The 20,707-nt window shown below is 50.7% G+C and overlaps 1 protein-coding gene across 1 annotated transcript in view; it reads left to right on the top strand.

Annotated features, from left to right (window-relative positions):
• The window catches only part of LOC104540177 (V-type proton ATPase subunit d 1), a gene marked incomplete at its 5' end in the record, with an annotated part of 21,954 nt that extends 2,810 nt beyond the window's left edge, over positions 1–19,144 (top strand). The window contains 6 exons of the mRNA XM_010183914.1: positions 9,334–9,512; positions 12,532–12,611; positions 16,268–16,345; positions 16,795–16,971; positions 17,889–17,966; positions 18,480–19,144. Coding sequence (XP_010182216.1) covers positions 9,334–9,512; positions 12,532–12,611; positions 16,268–16,345; positions 16,795–16,971; positions 17,889–17,966; positions 18,480–18,641 — 754 coding nt within the window. The remainder of the gene's footprint in view (positions 1–9,333; positions 9,513–12,531; positions 12,612–16,267; positions 16,346–16,794; positions 16,972–17,888; positions 17,967–18,479) is intronic.
• Positions 19,145–20,707: the final 1,563 nt, after the last annotated feature.

Below are 20,707 nucleotides of genomic sequence, written 5' to 3'. Positions count from 1 at the left end.
ACTTCTAAGTGGCGCATGAGCTGGATGAGGGTGTGGGAAGGAGAAGCAGCGATGGGAATAGCGTGGGGGCTCTGGAGCCCCGGGAGATGAGTGTTCCTGTGCTCTACTTGCCCAGCTGCGGGGAGATGAGGCAGCGCTTGCTGCCACTTGCCGGGAGGTGGCACTCCAGCGCCGTGCGCCTGTCCCCAGATGCACACCGCGCCGTACGGAAGGGTGGGCACCTGTGGAGCTGGGCTGCAGTTGTCCCCTGAGCTTAGGGAAGAGGACAGTGTTTAAGAGCACAGAAACAAAACTGACCCTAGAACACGGCTAAGCAGCAACCCAAAGCAAGGTCTTCATTCCCTAAGTCACTTGCTGCCACTGATGTTTTGTGTCCTGCTGTGCTCCTCCCCTGGCACCATGCTGGCTCTTTCCTGGCTCTGATCCTCTCCAGGAACTCTTCTGTGGCAAGTGTTGTGCTGTTAGTACCAAAATATTGAGGAAGTTGGCTGATTTCCCTTCTGTTTTTTCAAGTGGTAGCTGTGTATAGCAGCAAGGAAAAGCTCAACTTAGGGAGCCTGTCGTGGTCTCTATAAAACACCTGCTAGCTCTGTGTGTTGTTAGCGGCTCCCTGCTGGAAGACTGCTGGTGCTTCCCTGTGTTTTTCAGCTGATGGTAGTGAGTTCTGACTTGATAGGCACAAGTTGGCTGTTAACATCTCTGCTCCAACACAAACAATTGCCTGTTTGGCTGAGGGAATGCAGCGATGTTCTGTAGGGCAGCAACAAACAGGTATTAAGTGTACTTGAAACAGCAAAACCCACTTCCTGAATTCGACAAGCACATATTGACTTGTGGGATGGAAGTGGGTTTTAGGTTCTAATGGTGCTGTGCTGCCCTGCCTTTCTGTAAAGGCTTTGTTCTTTGTGTTAGCCTGACACGGTGCCATGTCCTGTCTCTTCTTCCTTCCAGTGTTCCTGTATGCAGTTTTATCGTGCTGTCACCCCTGACTCTAGCCCGCTGTTGCCTGATCGAATTGTCAGCTTTAATATTTTTCCAGGGCAGGGGGGAGGAAGGGGTTGGTTTTTGCCCTTGCTTCAGCACAGTCTCTTCTGTGCTCTGGAAAGTCTGGTTTCACAGCAGCCTGATGTGAGAGCTCTGGTGGCTGCTGGGCCCCTTGAGCTCCCTCAGCAAACTGATGGACAGAGAAGGATTTGCTCTTGTGCTTGGGTAGGAGCTGCTGGTAACTGCGGAAACTGAGCCCGCTGTAGCGGTGAGGTCTGGGGAGGAGCTGGGTCTGAACGCGTTTTCCAAACCCGTGATTAAGCGCGTTGTCAGACTAGGTTGTCCCTTGCCTTTACCTCACCAGTCTGCTAGGGCTGGGAACTGGGTTCTTTGTTGCCCTGAGGATGCAGCTGAGAACTTGGCTCTTAGTATGTTTTTGTGGTCACAAGACGTGTTTTTGATGAGGCTGCATGTACCTTTTCCCCTCGCGCATGCCTTTTCTTAGCTGACACTTCCCTCTGTTACCTTCTCCCTCACCCAGTGCTGCTCTGCCTCTCCCCTGCGCTGGATAGATCTAGTTTCTGCTGCACAACTTTGAGTTCAGACTTAATCTTGCAGCAGTGTTTTTTCAGGAGCCAAACCGTTTCAATTGCTACTTGAGCTTAAGAGCAATAATCCTCTCCTCTGGAGTAGGAAGTTGCCTATCTTTATTCTAAATATACTGCAGTGTGCATCGTGGCATAACTGCAGGGGTTACAGAATATGACTGCATCCTTTTGAAGTCCTTTCTTGCAGAGGAAAAAACTCCAAATGCCGTACATTAGACACTTGCAGTTTATTCAGGTGGATGCAACGATCTGAAGGATCTTTCCTAATGCTGCTGTGGTTAAAACCACACTATACTATTTTGAATTAGTTGTTGACTCCTTGGTAGCAGTGGGATCGGGGAGCAGAAATTACTGTCGTGGCTGGGGATCCTGCAATAAAAGGTTTATGAGCCTCTTCTGGTGGAGACGGTTTTGGCAGAGCAGCCCAGGTTTCTGACAAACAGCTTCCCTGTTTGCAGGGAGTGCAAGGTTGAACTGATAAGCCAAGTTCTTGGAGGGATTATGCAACGTTCAAAATAAGAGGGCATATAACTAATGGTCTGGAGATGATCACAGCCTTGCATCCTGTGAATGGTAGCATCAGAACTGCATCTGTTCTGCTTACCCAAGGGTACAGATCTCGTACCAGATTCCCAGAACCAGTCTGTGAAAATGAACTGGGTTGTGTGCTTAAGTGGTGGCCATGGAAGTCATCTCTCAAAGTGGTGGGACTGTGGGTGTCCTCATTGGAAAGGGACTCTTTGAAAAGTGCTTTTCACTCTGTACTATGTTGAGGAGATGCCTTTTTTTCCCCAAACCTCTAGTGTCTGGAGCACACTTCATTTGGTCGATGGATTTCAACTGGAACAGTATCATCTTCCTTCTAGGAGACTGTCAATGCTCCTCTGATCAATTTGTGTGGTTGCAGCTTTTTCAGAGGACAGCCTGTGTGCAGTACCCTCAGTGGGATGAACGCTCACCGAGCACTTCTGTCCCCATGTAACATGCTTCTCTCCTTGACTGAACACTTTCTCAGGGTCTTCTGGTGCTGGACCTTGGCAGCCTTCGTTTTCCTGCTACCTTTCCATTGATTCACCTCACCCAGAGCGCTAGGCTGGCAGGTTCAGCCCAGAGAAGCCGTGGAGGCCAAGGGCACTGCTTCTGAAGAATTCCTGAGGGCATTTTGGGTCCTAGTCCTCTTTTCCAGATCCATTCTATATGCTAGTTTCAAGTCTAGAAAATACTTAGAGCTTTGTGTAAATACTGCAACATACTGTAATATTTAGAGGCCAAACAAAATCTTGCATCTACCCTGCATGGTTTACTGCATGTCAAGTGGGATGATGATTTTTTTCGTGTCTTCTGCTGCAGCAGGTCTGTATGCATAGCGATGTTCTGCATGTTTGGTTTTGGTGGGGTTTTTGGGTGCCTTACACGTGAGTAAGGTAAAAAGAGAATATATTCAAGTTTGGCTTTTGGTCTGTGTGAAAGCAGCAGGATCAGACATTTCCGGTCAATATTTAAAATGTAATTGGTGCTGGAGTCTGCTTGGCACAGCGCAGAGTGCCAGGACTCAGCCTTGCATACCAGCCTCGTGTTTCTCAAGCTTTGAGGCATCAAGTTTAAGCAACCGGAGACTCTTGCACGAGGCTGTGAGGTGTTCAAAACATGCTCTAGTGTTTCCAGAGGTTTTTATGCATCTAGAACACCAGGTCATATTCATAAAACCTCAAAATTAATAGTACTTGTCTAGCTTTTTTCTCATTAGCCTTTAGTGCAGCTAACACTGTATGACTGCTTACAAGTTACCGGATGATACCACTGGAAAACTGAGGTCAGTATCCCAAGAGACCTAAACTCAGTAGAAGATGGTAAAAGTCATGTGGAGAATGCAGCTAAATATAGATTAATGCTGAGAACTTTCCTGGATTCTTGGATTTGAAAGGCTGCCACGGCTTTTGTAGCACTGTGAAGTTTTAAGTCTTTGTTATGGAGTGGTCTCGTTGATCTGAGTTTAGCGGGGCACCCACTTACTGGCTGAGTGCCCCGGGTTTGTGGTGGCAACCATGAAATTCTCAGCTTTCTCTTTGGCAGGTTCACGAACCTACCACTCAAGTGTGGTTTTTATTGGTGTGACTCTAGGAAAGACAGTGTGCAAAGACAGGAAGAATGAGCATGCTTTGAGCAGAGACCATCACATGCTTCATCTCCTGTTGCTGTTCCTTGGACTGCCTGAACCTCAGCTGCACATGAGAGGTAGAGCTGCTCGTGGCCACAAGCTGTTGCTCTGACTTGTTCTAGTCTGAGCTGAAAACCTGATTTAAGGATTCAACTCGATTCATCCACTGTTACTTGAACAAGCCTCGGTGAGGCACAGAGCTCTTCCTGATGTGCACCATCCCTCTCCTATCCAGTTCAGGACAGCTATGCAATCATTACTAGTGATCTTAAACTACACTCCAGATAGAAGCATCTCAGCTGTTGGCACTGTTCTTGGTGTCAGCTACTGCTCTTTGGTGCTTTAAAGTCTGCGTGTTGCTTTCCCCTCCGGCTGCTTACATTTGGAGCTTGAGAGAGGTGTGACAAGTGACTCTACATACCAGCACCTTTGCTCAGGTCTCAGACCCAGTGGGATAGAAGAGATGGGTCTGTGTACTTCCATCAAATCCAAGGAAGCAGAGGTACAACCAGCCTGAAGTTTTCTCCTTAGGTTATTTCCCTCCCCCCCGGCCCCTGAGTGCATGAACTGGCTGAGCTGTGAGAGGGAAGCAGTAGATGCTGAAGTGACCATAGTCAAAACAACTTCATCATCATTTAAAGCTGTCTCCAGAATTCACACCGAGTTTAGAGCACCGCTTTGATCCCACTGGAGATTTCCCCTTTTCATCCCAAAATAAACACATGCTTCTGCGGTAATCTGAGTAACTGCCCTAAGCAGTCACACAGGGACTTCTGCCTCGCAAGCATTAGTCTGCATTAAAGTCTAATGCTGCTTTTGGAAAGCACTGAAGTTGCCTGAGCAATGCAATACCTTAACCCATCCCGGCAGAACCCCGGAGCTGCAGCGTGGCTCTTCCTTGCCCTGCCTCACCTGCTGCCCTCCGTGTTTGCTGAGCACAGGAGGGCTGTCCAGACCCCTCACGGGGCAGCTGGATATGGTTTGGTTTGGCAAGACTTTCGGAGGATCCCTGAGCAATGCAGGTCATGCAATGTCCTGTCATTAGTCATGCTTTGTGACCACTTGCACTGTTGTTTACAGTTGCTTTAGTATCCTGAAGTAGAAAGCAATAAAAACCCAACCTATCTGCTGCAGGACAATGAGTCTTTATGGTTAGGTTAGATTAGTGGCTGGGGGAGGGAGAAGCCCTAAACTGTCTTGGGGTGGCTGCATTGCAGGGCTATGCCTGAGTGCCTTCAGACCAAGTTGTAAATGCGCCATGTGAGGAGCTTTCATGCATTTCATGTGCTGTCCTGCTCAAAGGCCTTTCCAGTGAACCACTGCAATCTTTCTTGCATGTCTCCCTTATCTGTGGCTGTACTTAACTCCAACAGGAGGAAGATATTGTCCAAGTAATAGTCCATGGCTTTTGCATGTGTGCTCTCCTCCTTGCTTCTGCTTGACAGTTGTCCACAGATGCCTACCCCAAAGTTACCTTCTGAGGCCTGGCTCTCCCCTTTCCCTAGAGAGGTCTCTGCTGTGCCCGTCTGAGACCATGCCTCCCAAAACCAGCAGTGAGAACAATTTCTCTGGTCTCAGACTTCAAGAAGCTGTAAGCCAACATCTCTCCTGCTGTGTATGACATTTCTATGCTTGCCGTCTCTTTCCTGTCCTTTAATAAGAAATTCTGCTCTTCTCTGAGACTTGACTGATGCTTCTCAGTATCAACTAAAATTGTATTTCTGTGAACGCGAATTTCTGGAGTATACCACACCTCAGTTCAGTGGGTGACAGGAAGAGCGAGGTAGGGCGTAACTGCGTGCGTGAAACTGGCTGAACATCCACTCTTTTTGTGTCCATCTCCGTCTGTGAGCTGATAGCAGCTCAAAGCAGGAGGGTAAAACACAGTCCTGCCCAAGAAAACTTTGTCTTTTTGTGGGGGCAAGGTTGGGGGCTTTTCCACTTTATATAAGCCAGAAACAATGATAAGGCTTTAATTTAGCCTATGTAGTGCTTTCTCCTCTAAACCAGCTCCCAGTGAGCGAGTGCAGAGACTCATCCTCACCAAGGAGCTCACCAATCCTTCTACCTGTCTCTGGTTTCCCACCTCTATGTCCTAATCTCTTTTCCATACCAAGCAGGCTGCAATGAGTCTTCACGGTGTTGCAAGTGATCAGCTACTCCTGATTCCTGATGTGTCCCATAGTCCGGTCCTCTTACTGGCTGCACTGAGGTAGTGAGCACAGCCAGGACCTCTTGGTACAGCTGTGCTAGTGGAGGAAGATGTGTTCTTGCTGGGACTTGGCATAGGAAAGCAGATGTTGTACCTTCTACTGAGGAAAAGAGGCTTTTCTAGCTGACCTGTAGTCACCATTCACTAAGCTGTGGCTGTTTTCACTGAAACGAAGCAAGGACTGAATGTGAATAAGCGTGGTCTGGGCTTTCTTGAGGGAGATGGGACCCCTCGGTGAGGATTAGGTAGCACTGCTGGTATCTGCCTGGCCTCGGCAGGCGTGAGAAGACCTTCGTCCTGCTGCAGCTCTCTTGTTGTTGTAAAGGTTTGAGATGCTGTTGCAGTGGAAATTTGAATGAGAAATTTCCCCTGCGTCTTGCATGTGTTAACTCCCCCTCCCGCAGGGCTGAGTCCTTCCTTGACAGCAAGATTCAAGTAGTCTCGGTAGATGAAATACTCTTTCAGAAAGTTGTTGCTGGGCCTCCTTAGAGGCCTTGGCACTTGGTCTATAGATTGTGTTTCCCCAGACTTCCCTAAAGGATGAGGAAACAAGCAAATTAAGGGGTGTGAATGAAATGGGGAGAATCGTGCTTCATATGCTGGCAGTAGAAGCTGGGTTGCCTTTCCTAGGACCATCAGTCTGAAAGCAGGAGGCTCTCACGTGTGAACAGGATCAGATTGGGCAGCTCTCCCCACACCTGGCTGTGGCTTCCATGCTGAGCTGGACCGGGTGTGCGTGGCTGAGCACAGCGTGACTCCAGCAAGCCAGGAGCTAAGACCTGCAAACAGAAAGGGCTCCAGGCACTTTCCCTCAGTTCCTCTTGTACGGTTGACTTTGGCCAGGCTCCTTGCAAGTCTCAAATCTCTTACAGAGAGCGAGATCTGTGGTAAGCTGGGAATAGGGAAGAGGTGTGCTAGCATACCGTGCAATTCCCTCATTTCCTTGCCTGTTCCTCTCTGTAGGCTGAGTTGAAGAAACAAATTTGGTCTGGTCCTGTGTTGTTGCCTTGCTTTGGTGAGGGTAGCCCTGCATATGATCTGTCCTGAAAGCTGCTGTGTTGCACTAAGAAAACTTGCATGTTTGGGGGAGGTGGAGGAGCTGGGAAATGATCCGCTGTATCCTTGATCTGCACACACCATGGAGATGCGTCTGTGTTAGGGTGCAGATGCTTGTATTTACCAGGAACCAGCTGCTTACTGCAAGGAACTCGCCCTCAGGTCTCATAATCAGGCCCTTCCTGGTGTCCTGCAGATTGCAATCATCTCTGTGGTGAGAGTTGCACACGCAGAAGGCAGGAAAATTACCTTGAGCATTAAAGAGCAAAAGGAGGTTTCCTCCTACGTGAAGCTTGTGCTGGTTGCTGTGGTTCTAGGCTGAACAACCCTGGGAAGGTTGCCTGCAAGCACAGAGGCTCTCTGCAGAAATCCTGGGGCCAGGAGGTACGTTACCCGGCCCTGCGATGTGAAGAGGAAAAGGCAGCACCTGTTTGAGGAACTAAGATGTGGATTTGTTCATAGACGTGCCCTTTGAGCGTATTTGAGAGCAGGTAAGCCCATCTAATAAAAACTACCGAAATCTGCTTTTAACTGGCTCTGCTTACCTGCCTTTGATGTGGTTCAAAGGGAAACAGGCCTGCACTGTGTCCTCCTTGTTAGCTCGGAAATAAACAACCAGCAGCGTCCCAGTGCCTATCTGACATAAATGTGTGCAGAGCCGGCCCTGCCTTTGCCCCAGTCCCAGTGTGGTCACAGGTTCCCTGTATTCAGTACTCGGGTTCCTGTGGGAAGCCTGAGTCTCAGCAGAGCTCCAACTCAAGACATGCACAGCTCCTTCTTCCCTTCTAGTTCAGGCTTGGTCTTGTGGTTTTGGAGCAGCTCCTGCCAGGGAGCTTCTTCAGGTCTCTTCCATCATCTGTCTTTTTAGAGTTAGAGCTCTAGCAGTGAGAACAAAGGAGTGTAAAATCCCAGATATCCCACTCTGCCAGCATCTGTCCCCTTCCCTGTGCTGCTGAGAGGCATCTTCTTGCAACGGCATCTTTGCTGACTGAAAAACCCCTGTGATCTCGCTCAGTGTTTTCCAGGTTCTCGGCTTGGTTGGCTTAGGGCTCAGCTGGTGGCGAAAATGCCTGGAGCACCACTCCTGTTCTTGCTGGGGACACATTTCCTCTCAGGTTCTTGCATTTACATGATGCCTTGATCCCTTGCTTGGTCCTTCTACTCATAGAAGGCCACCAGCCTTTCTTGTATTCCCAGTCTTCAGACCAGCTGTGTCTCCCTTCTCTGGCTGGACTGGGAGAACTGGGAGGTGATCTTTTTCCTCTGATCAGCGCTGGTGGAGGCCTCACCTGGAGTGCTGTGCTCTGGGCTGCTCAGTGCAAGAGAAATGTGGAGAGAAGGACCATAATGGGCTTGTGGCAGTGGAACTTGTGCTGAGTGCTGTGGTTTTTGGTTGAACGTTGCTGCTGTGCCAAAGACTGAATCTGGTAATCCTGTGTAACGTAGGTGTGAACGTGTTTAGGGACATCACGGTATGTTCTAATGCGAGAAAGGATGTAGCTTTTGGTGATACAGGTGTGAAGAGGCTTGTGTGTGTTTTTGTGAGTGTGAATGAAGGTTGTGCCAAGGCTGTTAGCCCTGTTGTTTTTGGAGGGGAACAGGGCTGCAGAAACGTGACCCTTTCTCCATAGGCTTGGCAAGGCGGAGCAGTGCTGCTGGCAGTGAAGCTGAGCTGCAGTCACTTTATCTGCAGATTCCCCTTTGCTGGTGTCCTACCACTCACGCTGTTGTGCCTGCTCTCTACAGAGCATGGCAGTGCAAGGACAGCAGTGGGAATGCTGGAAGGACAGAAGTTCCCAGCTGTCTTGTGGGAGGGTGTGGGAAAGCTGGAGCCAGGCTTCTCTCGGAGGTGCATGGGGTTTGGATGAGAGACCGAGTAGCTTTGAGGAAAAGACTTCATTGTGAGTGTGGTCAGACACTGAAGCAAAGCCCCAGGGAGGTTGTGAGATGCACATCCTTGCAAATAACTCTGAGGTCAGCTGGACAGAGCCCTGAGCAGCTGGAGCTGGCCATGCTTGGAGCAGGACATTGGGCCAGAGACTTCAGGAAGTCACTTCCAGTCTAAAACATCAGTGGTAGGTAGGAGATGTCCAGATGGTGTGGTTCAACTGTAGCATAAACCACAGCCTGGAATTATGCTTGACTCCTTTTTCCTAGGCTAGCACAATAAGGAGATATTAAGGAGGCACCTTTCTGGTTCTTCCTGGGAAGGGTCCATCATTCTGGAGGTGTGCACAGGCACTGAAGGTGTGTGTCCGTCTGGTGCTGGTTTCTGTGTTACTTTTCTTGACAGGTGTCCTCTTGTTTTCCTCCAGGTACAGCTACATGATCGACAACGTCATTCTGCTCATCACTGGGACTCTGCACCAGCGCTCCATCTCCGAGCTGGTGCCCAAGTGCCACCCTCTGGGAAGTTTTGAGCAGATGGAAGCCGTGAACATTGCTCAGACGCCCGCAGAGCTCTACAATGCAATCCTGGTGGACACTCCCTTGGGTGAGTGGAGCCTTTCAAATACCTTGCAGCTGTGTGTGGAGCAGATGTCCCTCTCCCCCCAGTCTAACTAGGTCCAAATCAGTCTTGAGTTGTGTTCCAGGAAGACAAAGCACTGGGTGATGCACAGATATGGCTGTACTGCCATGGTGACTGAGCTTGAATTCAGGTTTATGCTTGTTCTATGCCAGTTTTTCCTCTGGAGGGCTAGCCGTTCCTCTGTATGCTTCAACAAACATCTGAACCAGCACACTGGTAGTGCGAACTGCTGGGGAGCTTGGTTTGTGTGAGCTGAGCCTTGAGCTGTCGTGGCAGTGCAGGTGTAGTTAGATCTGATCTGCTAGGTATGGACGTTTAGCAGCTCTTCTGGGAGTCCTCACCTGAAATTAGGGAGGAAGGAGAAGGTTTGAGAGGTCTTAAACAACGTGATTTTTAAAATAATGATCACTGTACGCATGGCATGCATGCTTCCTTAGTGAAAGGCTACCGTGAATCACTGAATTTCCAGGGCTTTTAGTTGGACCATTGAGCAATTTCTGGTAGGCAATTTTTATAGATAATTACAGAGATCTATACATGCCCAGTCTTGTTATGAGATTGATAAAATTAGCTCTAGGTCAAGGTAAGCTCTTTACATTAGAAAACCACCCAAACAACCAACAACAGCAAAATAAAAAGAAATCTCCAAAAGCCTTCTTAAGCTCACTGTATGGCAGGATCCTGCACTGAGGTATGCTGTCTTGGGGCGGCTACAAGCCTTGACCAGGAGGCACATGATGCCAAACCAAAGTGTCTTTTGAACAGCCAGTCAGACAGCTATGTTCCTTAAAGATAAAAGGTGCAGGAAGTGGTTCTGGAGGAAATATGGAAGTGTCTCTGCAGTGGTAGGGGAGGTAGTCACAGAAGGCTTTGCTAGTTGAGCCTCTGTGGGCAAAAATGTAACGAGGTGTGTCTGAGTCAGTGATTAATCATTCTTCTGAGGTTGCTAGAAAGAACAAAACACTCTAAGTCATCATATTGTCTTTGATGGAAATAGTTGGTTTTGGAACTGAAAGTGGTTCTGCAAATGCTCGGGGTAATAATGGGGCAAGCAAAGTAGTTGTCATAGAAAAATGACTTTCCAGATAGAGCCCATCGAAGGGCGGAAAACATTTCTCAGGAGATTTGGGCTGCAAGGCAGGACCATGCAGTGGGAGAACCAAGGCTCTGCATGCAGCTGCATTGAACTCGCTGCAGGGATAATGTGTGGGAAGAAAATCCTCACAAGTAAGTGGGAACCTTCCCATTTTGGAAATAAGATAGAACAGAATATTTAAATTATAATAGCTCTGAGACCTTAAAACTTCCAGCTATGTATGGAGGGAAGGTGCCCTGTTACGCTTGTACATGAGTGAGCTTTGCCTGCTTCTGCCCTGGCTGGGCTGAGTTCTTCAGACTATTGCCCTGGCCGTGCCCTTGAGGCTGTGTACCATCCAGTGTGGCATTTCTTCAGCAGGCGAACGTGGGTAGTAGCTGTGTTGCCTAAACAAGCAAGCACGCAGGCTCCAGTTGTTTAACTTGCGCTCTTTCCAGTGACCACACGCAAAGAAACAGCAGCTCTATCTCCTAAAAGTACTTGAGTAGCGACGTGGCTTGGTAGGAATGCCTAACCCCAAATGGCTTTCATAGGTTAGCAGGGCAAAATAAGACTTGCTGTTAGCCTAATTTGGGATATTGGAGGGCCAAGAACTGAAATAGCTGTGTTCTCATTCCTCTGCTACTCTGAAGTAGCCACTGCTTAACTATCCAGGCTAGCCAGTGAGTCCTGCAGTGAAAACCAGTCCTGGCATACTCAGTTTTCATTTTTGCCAACTGTAGGGAGCAGTGCTCCTCCAGCTACGTGGCACTGGTCTGTGATGCTGTGGCAAAGAAGTCTCTGTGGGGTTAACCCCTGTTCAGGGCTCTCTAGACCCATGGTGCAGCTGCTTTTCTTGCCAGGGAGCTCATGGTATAGAGATAGTGCACGCCAGAGGTGTGAACCTGCATCACTCCTGGTTTGTCGCACAAAGCAGAGCAGCAGTCGGCTCTCGGCGTGAGTGCAGTGTGCTTTTACCCGCAGCTGGACTGCGTAAGCTGAGAATTACCATGTTTCTCTATGCATCAAATTCAGCAAAATTGGTTGTCAAGAGTTGAAAAAGTCATAAAAGTCCTGTCAATGGATTGTATTGTGCTCTTGTTAACAGGCGAGTGGTAGAACAGCCTTACGTTGCACTTGATGTACAAGATTTAATCTTTTTCTGCAGCTTGCAGTACCAGATATGAAAGATCTGAAACCTGTGTCTGTTCTTTAGTTGGTAACAGCTTCTCAAGCTCCCTCCCAGAGATACTCTAGCAAAGTATGTAAAGCTGAACTTCCTAGCAAAACACACTAGTTTGTCCTGTCTCTTCTCACTGGCCTGCAGCTGGAGAAATAAAAAGGCCTCAGGAGAGGTGGAAAATGGGACTGATAGGCCTGGTGAGGGGAAACAGCTCCTGACTCCAACCATAGCATGTCACAGGCTGCAGGAGCTGCGGCATGCCCCTGCCTCCTTAATCCAGCTGAGATCTTGAAGGATGAGGGAGAAGCACAGCACCAGCTTCCTCAGGACTCTTGCAGATGCTTAAGCGCTGCTGCTGTGCTGTAGCAGGCAATTTGGAAGCCGTCTTGTCACCTCTGAGAGCGTGCATCTGGGAGCAGTTTGGGTTTTGCTTATTTTTAAACACAGGGTGCTCTGGCACAGATGCTGGGGGCTAGAGCTGAGAGTTTCTGCTGAGAATAGACTGATGTGAGAGCCCCCAAAATGATTGTGGCCTCGGGAACCATGGTGGAGCCTGAGGTTTTGAGTCACGGCAATTTGGTGGCTGCTGAAGAATAAAGGCCAGGCCTAGGAGGGACAAGCTCAATATAGGGTGTGCTTCTGCCTGGTATTGTTGAGGACTCTGGAAAGTGCTGGTCACAGATCTGGTCAGGGCAGTGCTAACTCTGTCTGTGGCTCTGTTTCAGCTGCCTTCTTCCAAGACTGCATATCTGAGCAGGACCTGGATGAAATGAACATCGAAATCATTCGAAACACACTGTATAAGGTGAGTGGGTCTCTGGGAAGGGAGAGAGATGTTGACTTCTCTATTTATGCCTAGCATGGCTGTAGCTCTGTCTTGGGTCAGGAGCTCCAACTTAGGCTGGCTTTCTTCAGCCAAAGGGGAGAGGGAAGTTTCCTCTTGGAGTAGATTTAAAAATAAAGTTGCTTTCTCTCTGTTTTCCTCTCTGGAGTGAATGTGACCAAGAACTAGTTGCATCTGCTGGATAGTAAAGATAGTGCTCTTGGAGGGGCCTGGCACCGGTCAGCCAGCACTGCAGAGTCAGGACAGCAGATCTGGGCGGAGTGCGGTGGTTTTTGGAGCTGTCAAGAGTCTGTGCAAGAGATTTTGCAGAGGTCCTGCCTTTGAATAGATTTCTCGAAGCCCTAGGCAGGCAGGAGAGGGCTGCTCCTTGACTTGCATGAGTTTAGAAGTGTAGTGAACTGTGTTCAAAGGGCTGAAGTGGCTTGATCCTTGAAGGACTTCCATAGGCTTGGCTTTCTGTCTTGAGCCTCCAAAAGTCTCCTCAGGCCTTCAGTGGCTGTGGTTGGAGTTAATGCTCTTGGTAGAGCTGTGTGAAAGGTGCAGCTGGGGTGGAGGAATCCTGCAGACGGGAGAGTATTGGCACAGGGATGTGGAGGGGCTAAGGATCTCCTTGTCCCGAGCCTGCACGGGAGCTGTCGTCTCCTCTGCAGGCCTTGTCTGGTTTTAGCTGGCGGTATCGAAGCATGTGTTTATGTGCAGGCAGTGGCTATCGCTCCATCTCGACTCTGGATTAGGGGTGGGATGCAGATTGTATCAGCCACCCTTGTTTTGGCTGGTCACAGCCAGCTCGCCGTCACTGTGACCTCCGCTTCCCAAGGAAGCCCTGGCCTGTTTGGAGAGGCAGAAAACAGGCCAGGCGTGAAGGGAAGAAGGCAAAGGGAGGGGAGAAGGAGCTGCATATGGCCTCTGGCATGTACTGGTCTTTTGCTGTAGTGGGGGAGGGATGGCTGTATGCATAAATACCTGCACCTTTGCAGGATGCAGAGTGAGCACAGGGTAAACACGTTGAGGCAGAGAGGGCATCTCCTTAGGTCCCGGTTTCCATGTCCTTCCCCATCTCCTGCTTTGTGCTCTGTTCTTTCTACCCCCAAATTGAAGCGTAGATGCCTGGTACCCCTTGGTGTGTGCTGGGACTGGTTCTTGCTAAAAAGCAGCCCCCAGGGAACATGGGGGCTCCATCTGTAACAAATCACAGGGATGCAAGGGTGGAAAAGGTAGCTGCTGCTTACAGACTCTCATTTGAAGCCACTTCTCTTCCCCAGGAACTGAAAAATGTGTAATTCAGTGCAAATAGTCTTCACAGGCAAGTGAGGGAAATAAAATCGTGTCTGAAATCTGCACGGAGCTGCTCTGAGGAAGACAGCAGGCAGGGGCTTGGGGTGGGTGCCTGCATCTGGGAGGACATGGCACGGGCAGGGGAAGTGCTACCTGCCAGACCTGCTGGAGGTTTTCTGAAGGAATCTGAGCGTGTAGACTGAAGCTTTGAGCAAGATTCGTAGGAATAAAGCAATTACAAAGGTTTCTTGTCAGCAACGACAAGTAAGAAGGTTCTTGAATGGAAATACAGTTAAGATGGGGAGCAGAGGCTAAATGTAAGTGGTCAGCTCTAAGTGTAGACGGTGGTCAGTCCTGCAATGGGGGCGTGCTGGCACTCTTATCTTCATACTCCCTTTCTTCCACAACTTCAGTGGATGTGTTGAAGTGAAGCTGGCTGACCCTTGGCCTTTGCTGGCGATGTTCTTGTAGGAACCAGCTGAAGGAGCTTTGAGACTGGACAATTGAAATATTGCAGGCAAATCAGTGTGGATAAATGTGGAGTGGTGTGTAGCAGAGGCAAGGAGGTGATGCTAACTCTGCTTGTGCAGTGAGGGTCTCCTTGTTCCTTTCTACTGCTAAATCCAATCTTGGGTTATGATTGACCTAAGCAAGCATCTCTCTATAAGGCAATCTGTTCCTAAGTGTAGAAGAGGGAAGAGCTGCACGGATATTGCTGTGCTACTGCATTCATCTAGTGCATTTGTCCTGAATACTTGTCTCATTCCTCTCCTTTCTTATCTCCAAATACAAACAACAGAACAGGAGGACACATTTAAAGGTTTGGGTACAATGACTTCTGTATGGGAAACTACAAGAATGGTTGGGGCTCCTTACCCGGAATAGGAATGAATCAGAGCTGTGATGGTAACCACAGATAGTGTTGGAAAAGTCAGTGTGGTTGGTCAGGCCGCAGGTTTCCCTTCAGGCTGGAAGTGCCAGACAAATGAGGCTAAGCAGGAGGCAGAGGGTAAATGAGTGGGTTCATGGAAGTAAAAGTCCATTAAGGGTTATTAGAAGTGAAGACACCACCATTTCTGGGCTAAGAGTTTCAGGATGCTGCGGAGTTTCTGTGAATCGCTGTCGTCTGCGGAGGGGTCTGTAGGGAACCCCAGTACGGCTCTCTTACAGTCGGTGTTTCCATGGTGTCTGTGATACTGGACCCTCACTCAGTGCTGGATATTTGAGTTCACCTGTTTTTGCTTCTAAAGCCTTAAGTTTGCCCTTAAGAGGTGGTGACTGAACCTCCTGCGCAGGTTCCTCCTCTGCCAGAGTCCAGCCAAGTCCATAATCCACGTCCTTGTTCCTGTGGTGACCCTGCAGACAGATGCTCTGTGCCCTCCTCCATTTGAGCAGCAGCAATTGCTGGAGGTGATGTTTCTTTGATGGGTGATGCTCACCCAGCACTGTGTGGTAACAAATATTTGCAGAACGCAGTAATCCAGGTGCTTTCCTAGTGCACAGGCTGAGGGTGTCCAGCACGTGCATTCTTGTCCATCTTCAGTCCTGGAGTTGTTGTGACAAAGCACAAGTTTGTGATGTCTCAGCATCACTTTGTTCCATCCCTTTTAAGTGATTCTGGTTGTAGCTCTCTGTCCAGGGAGGTATTGTATCACATGATGGCTTCTTCTGAGAGAGTTTCTGCTGAACAGCACTTTCAGCCGTGCACTGCCTTCATCGGCTTCCCCTGGGAGATACAGTCATCCTCCAGCTGGATTACAGTACATCTCCGCAAAGGATTACGTTTCCTGGAGGCAGCGTAGCTGTGCCTGGCCTTGTATGTTTTCTGCAGTGCTCCAGTTGGGATGGAGACCAAGCGGCTGCAGTGTGAAGAGAGAATTGCAGGGAATGGCTAGTTTCCTCCACAGATGTCCTGTCTCATCTCTTGACTCTGCTTACGCAGCGGTACTTTCTGAGCATAGGTCTCACAGCTCTAGCTGTGTGGCTTGGCATGTTTGTAGAGGCCAGAGCGGGGTCAGGAAACCATGTGAGACTTCAGTAAATGCTTTGGAGTTAGACGACTCAGAGGAGGCTCAGACCTTGCTGCCTGGGGATCTTGCCTGGAGTCAGTTCATGCAGTCACTTGAACAAACCCGACCACAACCCTCCATGTCTCCAGCTCCTGTCCAGCACTGTCCCTTGTGTGGGCTTGGCATCCGAGTTCACATGGCGTGAGAGTGCCTGTGCTGTGTTACAGAGCATCGGGGAGCATCCCTGCTTGCTGGCTGCCTTCTGCTGAGGAGCCCTATGGGGCAGTAAATGGAGCTGTGTGGATGAGCGCTTATCTGTCCTCTCTCTTCCAGGCTTACCTGGAGTCCTTCTACAAGTTCTGCAAGGTGCTGGGAGGTACCACGGCAGATGCCATGTGCCCAATCCTGGAGGTAGGTCTGGACACCCCTGTAGCTGAGTGATGTTGCAGTGATATCCAATGTTGTGTGCTCAGGCCCAGCTTCCCTGCCAGCATTAAGGTATATCCAGGTATTCTTCAGCATCCCCACACACACCTCCTCACCAAGGCTGACTGTGGGATGTGCAGGACTCGGGGGCAGTAGGTGAGAGAGACTCCTTGACCTTGGCAGGGTCTTGCTCAGTGATTTGGTTTGTGCCTGGGATGGGGATTTTTCTTCCCAGCCATCAGCTACTGGGCATACTGGGAAGGCTGCACATGTAGCCTGCCCTGGCTGAGCACTGAAGAGCTGCTTGTGTCCCGGGCAGCAAGCCAGGCTTGCTCATGCTGCCCTCTGATGTGGCTCTGTTCAGAGCAGTGTCAGTATCTGTTGGCCTCTGGCAAAGATGCTGCATGCCAAGGTGAACCTCTCTTTTTCCGCAGTTTGAAGCTGACCGGAGGGCCTTCATTATCACCATTAACTCATTTGGTACTGAGCTGTCCAAGGAGGACCGGGCAAAGCTGTTCCCACACTGTGGCAAGCTCTACCCTGAGGGCCTGGCTCAGCTGGCCAGGGCAGATGACTATGAACAAGTCAAAAATGTTGCTGACTACTACCCTGTGAGTGCTTTGGGGTGAGGGCTGTGGGGGCTGGTACAAGGACCTGTTCTGGATCAGAGCTTCTCAGACATCTGGGGGAACTTGCGGCTTTACAGCCTGGGAAGGGTGTGCCTGTCTTCTGGTGCTGCTGTTGGTCCTGTGCTCTGCTTGGCCGAGATGTAGCCAGCTTGCCTGGGATGCTGTTGAATTGTAAGCCACGGCTGTCACTGCAGTGGTGACAGGGAGACCAGGTGTGCCCTATGCACCCTGTGCCAGGGTGTGGGGGCTGCCCTCATAACCAGACCCTTGAGGTATTGGTGTGGCAGCAATCCTGGTGCCTCTTTGGCTGGCTGGGAGGAAACATGCCTTCAGCAAGAAGTGGTGTGCCAGACCTCCAACCCTAGTGGGTCACCTCGGAGAGGAGATGCTGACCAGGAGGGACGTGTTTGGGTGTGTCTGGATTCCTTAAATTGCTCCTGTGCATGGCTGGGGGCCTGTTTGGAGTTGAAGAGCTCAGTGTCTCCTTGCTGAAGCAGCCAGGGCATGTGCCAGTGTCTGTGGGCACGGGCCCTGGCCCAGACACTCCAGTCTGTACATGGACCTGTCTGGACCTGGTGTATCCTCCCTGCAGGCTCGGAGCAATACAGCTTTGAGTGCTGCTTGTTTCAGAGAAGGGGTAGGATCTCTGGCTGGACAAGCTTAGAGATGAAATAAAGGCTTTCTCTGCCTTTCTGGGGATTGTATTCACTCGTCGTGTGGGCAGTGCAGCCTCAAGAGCATCCCATTGCCAGTGTGTTCATGTGTGCACAGTGCAGGCTTCCCTGTGTCCTCTCCTGAGCTGCCACGGTGGCTGGGGTGTCCATTTGATATATGGGGCCCCTAAACACTGCTGAGCTTGGAGGGCTTTGGGTGTATCCTCCTGTAATGTCTTCCTGCAGGAGTACAAGCTGCTGTTTGAAGGGGCTGGCAGCAACCCCGGAGACAAGACTCTTGAAGACAGGTTCTTTGAGCACGAGGTGAGTGACCCTCAAGACACTTCTCAGTGTGTGCCTGCCTGTGCCATTTGCAAAGCTCAGGGGAGCAGCGAGCTTGTCTGCTGCCTTGTCAGAGGTGCAGTGGATGAACAATTTAGGGAGAGGAAAAGGATGCTGGAAATGGGGACCCAGCATGGTTCTTGATCCATGTTCTTGCCCAGACAGATGAGAACAGTGTGGGAGGCAAGTTTGGGGCTGCTGGTGGATATTTGGTCCATCAAGAAGTAAAAGCAGAATGTAATTATGTGGGAAAGGAGGATTCTCACATCATGCTAGGGTATAAATACTTCCCTTTTCAAATGTTGGAGCGTGTCCAGCCCTGTGCTGTTGGGTAGAGCTGCCCTGAGGACCTCATGTGCAGAGCAGGATCCCTGTGTGGAGCCTTCCAGCCTGCTGGGAAGTCGTGGGACCTCCCAGGCTGCTCCACGCTTGCCTTGATCGGCTCCTCCCATCCGAGGTGGACCAGTGACATGTCCTCCTCTGTGCTTTCCCCAGGTGAAGCTGAACAAACTGGCCTTCCTCAACCAGTTCCACTTTGGAGTCTTCTATGCCTTTGTGAAGCTGAAGGAGCAGGAGTGCCGCAATATCGTGTGGATTGCAGAGTGCATCGCCCAGCGGCACAGGACCAAGATCGACAACTACATCCCCATCTTCTAACCCTGCTCTGCTCCTGTCTGACCCTCCCGCCCCTGGAGTCTGGAGGGACCCCTGCTCAACTCCCCGAGTTGTCCCTTACCCAGACTCCAGGGCTGTCCCATCTGTGGAACTGGCTCGGATGAAGAAACTGTACAGTTGCTAGTTTAAATTATTCACAAGCTGAAGTTTGAGTTGTGCGTGCTGTGAGGGGTCCCGAGGGACCAGTGGCACAGGCTTGGCCCTGTGTAGCAGGAGGGCCACCTCCTGTTGTGTGTCTCATCGTCCCCATGTCACTGTACTAATCTGCTGTATGCGCTTACGCTCCTAGAGCAAGCACCAGCTGGGGGTTGGTGCCTCAGGTTCCCACCAAGCAGAGAAACACCTCAGGTCTGGTCAGTGCTCTGTACACCTCATCAGTGTTGCTCCTGTGAGATTTAGTTTGAATATGAGTTGTAGCGTAGCTTGATGCTGCTGTGCAATCCCTGCATCCTCCTGTAGCGAACCCTGACCTGGGAGAGACTGAGGGAATGTGAGGGCAGAGCCAGAGCGCTCCTGGAGCTCCCTGCTCCAGCAGCGTTTGCATTAGTGCAGCCTCACCATGTCCTCAGAAGCAGCTCCCATCACTCTCCCTCCTGCCCTGCAGCTTGAAGGGACTCCATGAGCTGGCTGAACTCCTTCCTTCTCTGAAGGGCCATGGTTTGGAGCTCACTGTCCCAATCACACAAGAGTTGCGGTAGATCATGTTGGACCCCTGCATCTGTCAAGGCTGGTGCAGCTTCCTGCCCTGTGCAGGGGATCCGGGCTGGCTCTGCTGTGGAGCTGTATGGAGAGCAGCCCTTGGGTCACTTTGAGTGCAGAAAGTGGCTGTGGCAGAGGAGTCCCTCACGTTGTCCTGGCCCTGTCTGTGGCATGGTGCTCTGTGTCCAGGCCTTCCACCTGCACTCGAGGCTGCGGCAATGCCCTGCGGCAGTGGAGAAGCCTCGCTGGTGGGAAACATGTGCTTGGTGCTGCTGCTGGGAGGATCGATGGAGAGTGGTTCTGTCCCAGCTTGTGCTGTGGTCACCTCTGCAGTGTTTGTGATCCCGTGATCCCATCCTCTCTACACCAATAAATATCTGCCTACTGCACTGTGCTCTCCCTCCTTACTCTGGTGCCTGTTCTCACATTTCCAAGAGGAGCCTAGGTCAGCCATGAGGCCTCTGACCCAGGGAATGTGGTATTTGTGGTAGTGGAGCCTGGGGTGGCTCCTGCATGACTTGGGGCACTTGCTTCTACCACAGGCAAGGGTCGTGCCATCCCCTGGGGCCCGAGCATTTGCACTCCAGCCCAAGCTGTGCGTGGTACCTGGGCTGTGGGTGCCCAGGAGATGTAACGTGGGAGTGAGCCATGCACTGAGGAAGCTGTGTGACACATCCGCTGCTTTTGCTAAGCTTGTCCCCCTGGGCCTGGGCTGTCTGTGTTTGGCACCATCACCCCCTCCCTCTGCCCTCGCAGGTCCACGGAGTCAGAGCAAAGCAAAAGGAAGCCTTGGGGGTAGGGGTGGGGAGTAAGAGGGAGTGGGTGCAGGCTGACCACTTTTCTGTGCCCCAGCTCTGCCTGCAGGCAGGGCAGCCCTGACCAAGGAGACTGCCAGAGCCCAGTGGCATATCAAGAACAGATTTATTTAAAAAGTGACAATCACGTAGGTCATCGTGTGAAGAGCTCTGCGGCACCAGCAGCCTGGCCTGGGCCGCTGCGCTCGCCGGGAGCGTGTGGAGTGTGTAACGGATGGCGGGGAGGCAAGGGCTGGTGTGGCAGCGGCCGCAGGATCCTGGGCTCAACCCAGCCAAGAGGTGATGGAGACAAACGCTTGCAGCTCCAATGGCAGTGAGGAAGATTTCGGGTAGCTGAGAGACACTCGAGGTACATCCCAGCCCGGGGTTTAGAGCCACCGAGTCAGGCAGGGGTGGCCCCTTCGGAGGATGCGCAGTTAGAAAAAATACAAAAACAAGGTCTCTAGAAAACGTTGATTCTCGCGTGATAAAAAATAGATCTGCATCTGCCTGATTTTGGAAAGCAATTTGGCTTTGAATGTCTAGTGCTGATTG

The sequence above is a fragment of the Mesitornis unicolor genome, unplaced genomic scaffold (assembly GCF_000695765.1).
Source record: "Mesitornis unicolor isolate BGI_N332 unplaced genomic scaffold, ASM69576v1 scaffold39894, whole genome shotgun sequence".
Lineage (NCBI taxonomy): Eukaryota > Metazoa > Chordata > Aves > Mesitornithiformes > Mesitornithidae > Mesitornis > Mesitornis unicolor.
This window is presented reverse-complemented; position numbering and strand designations above follow the sequence as displayed.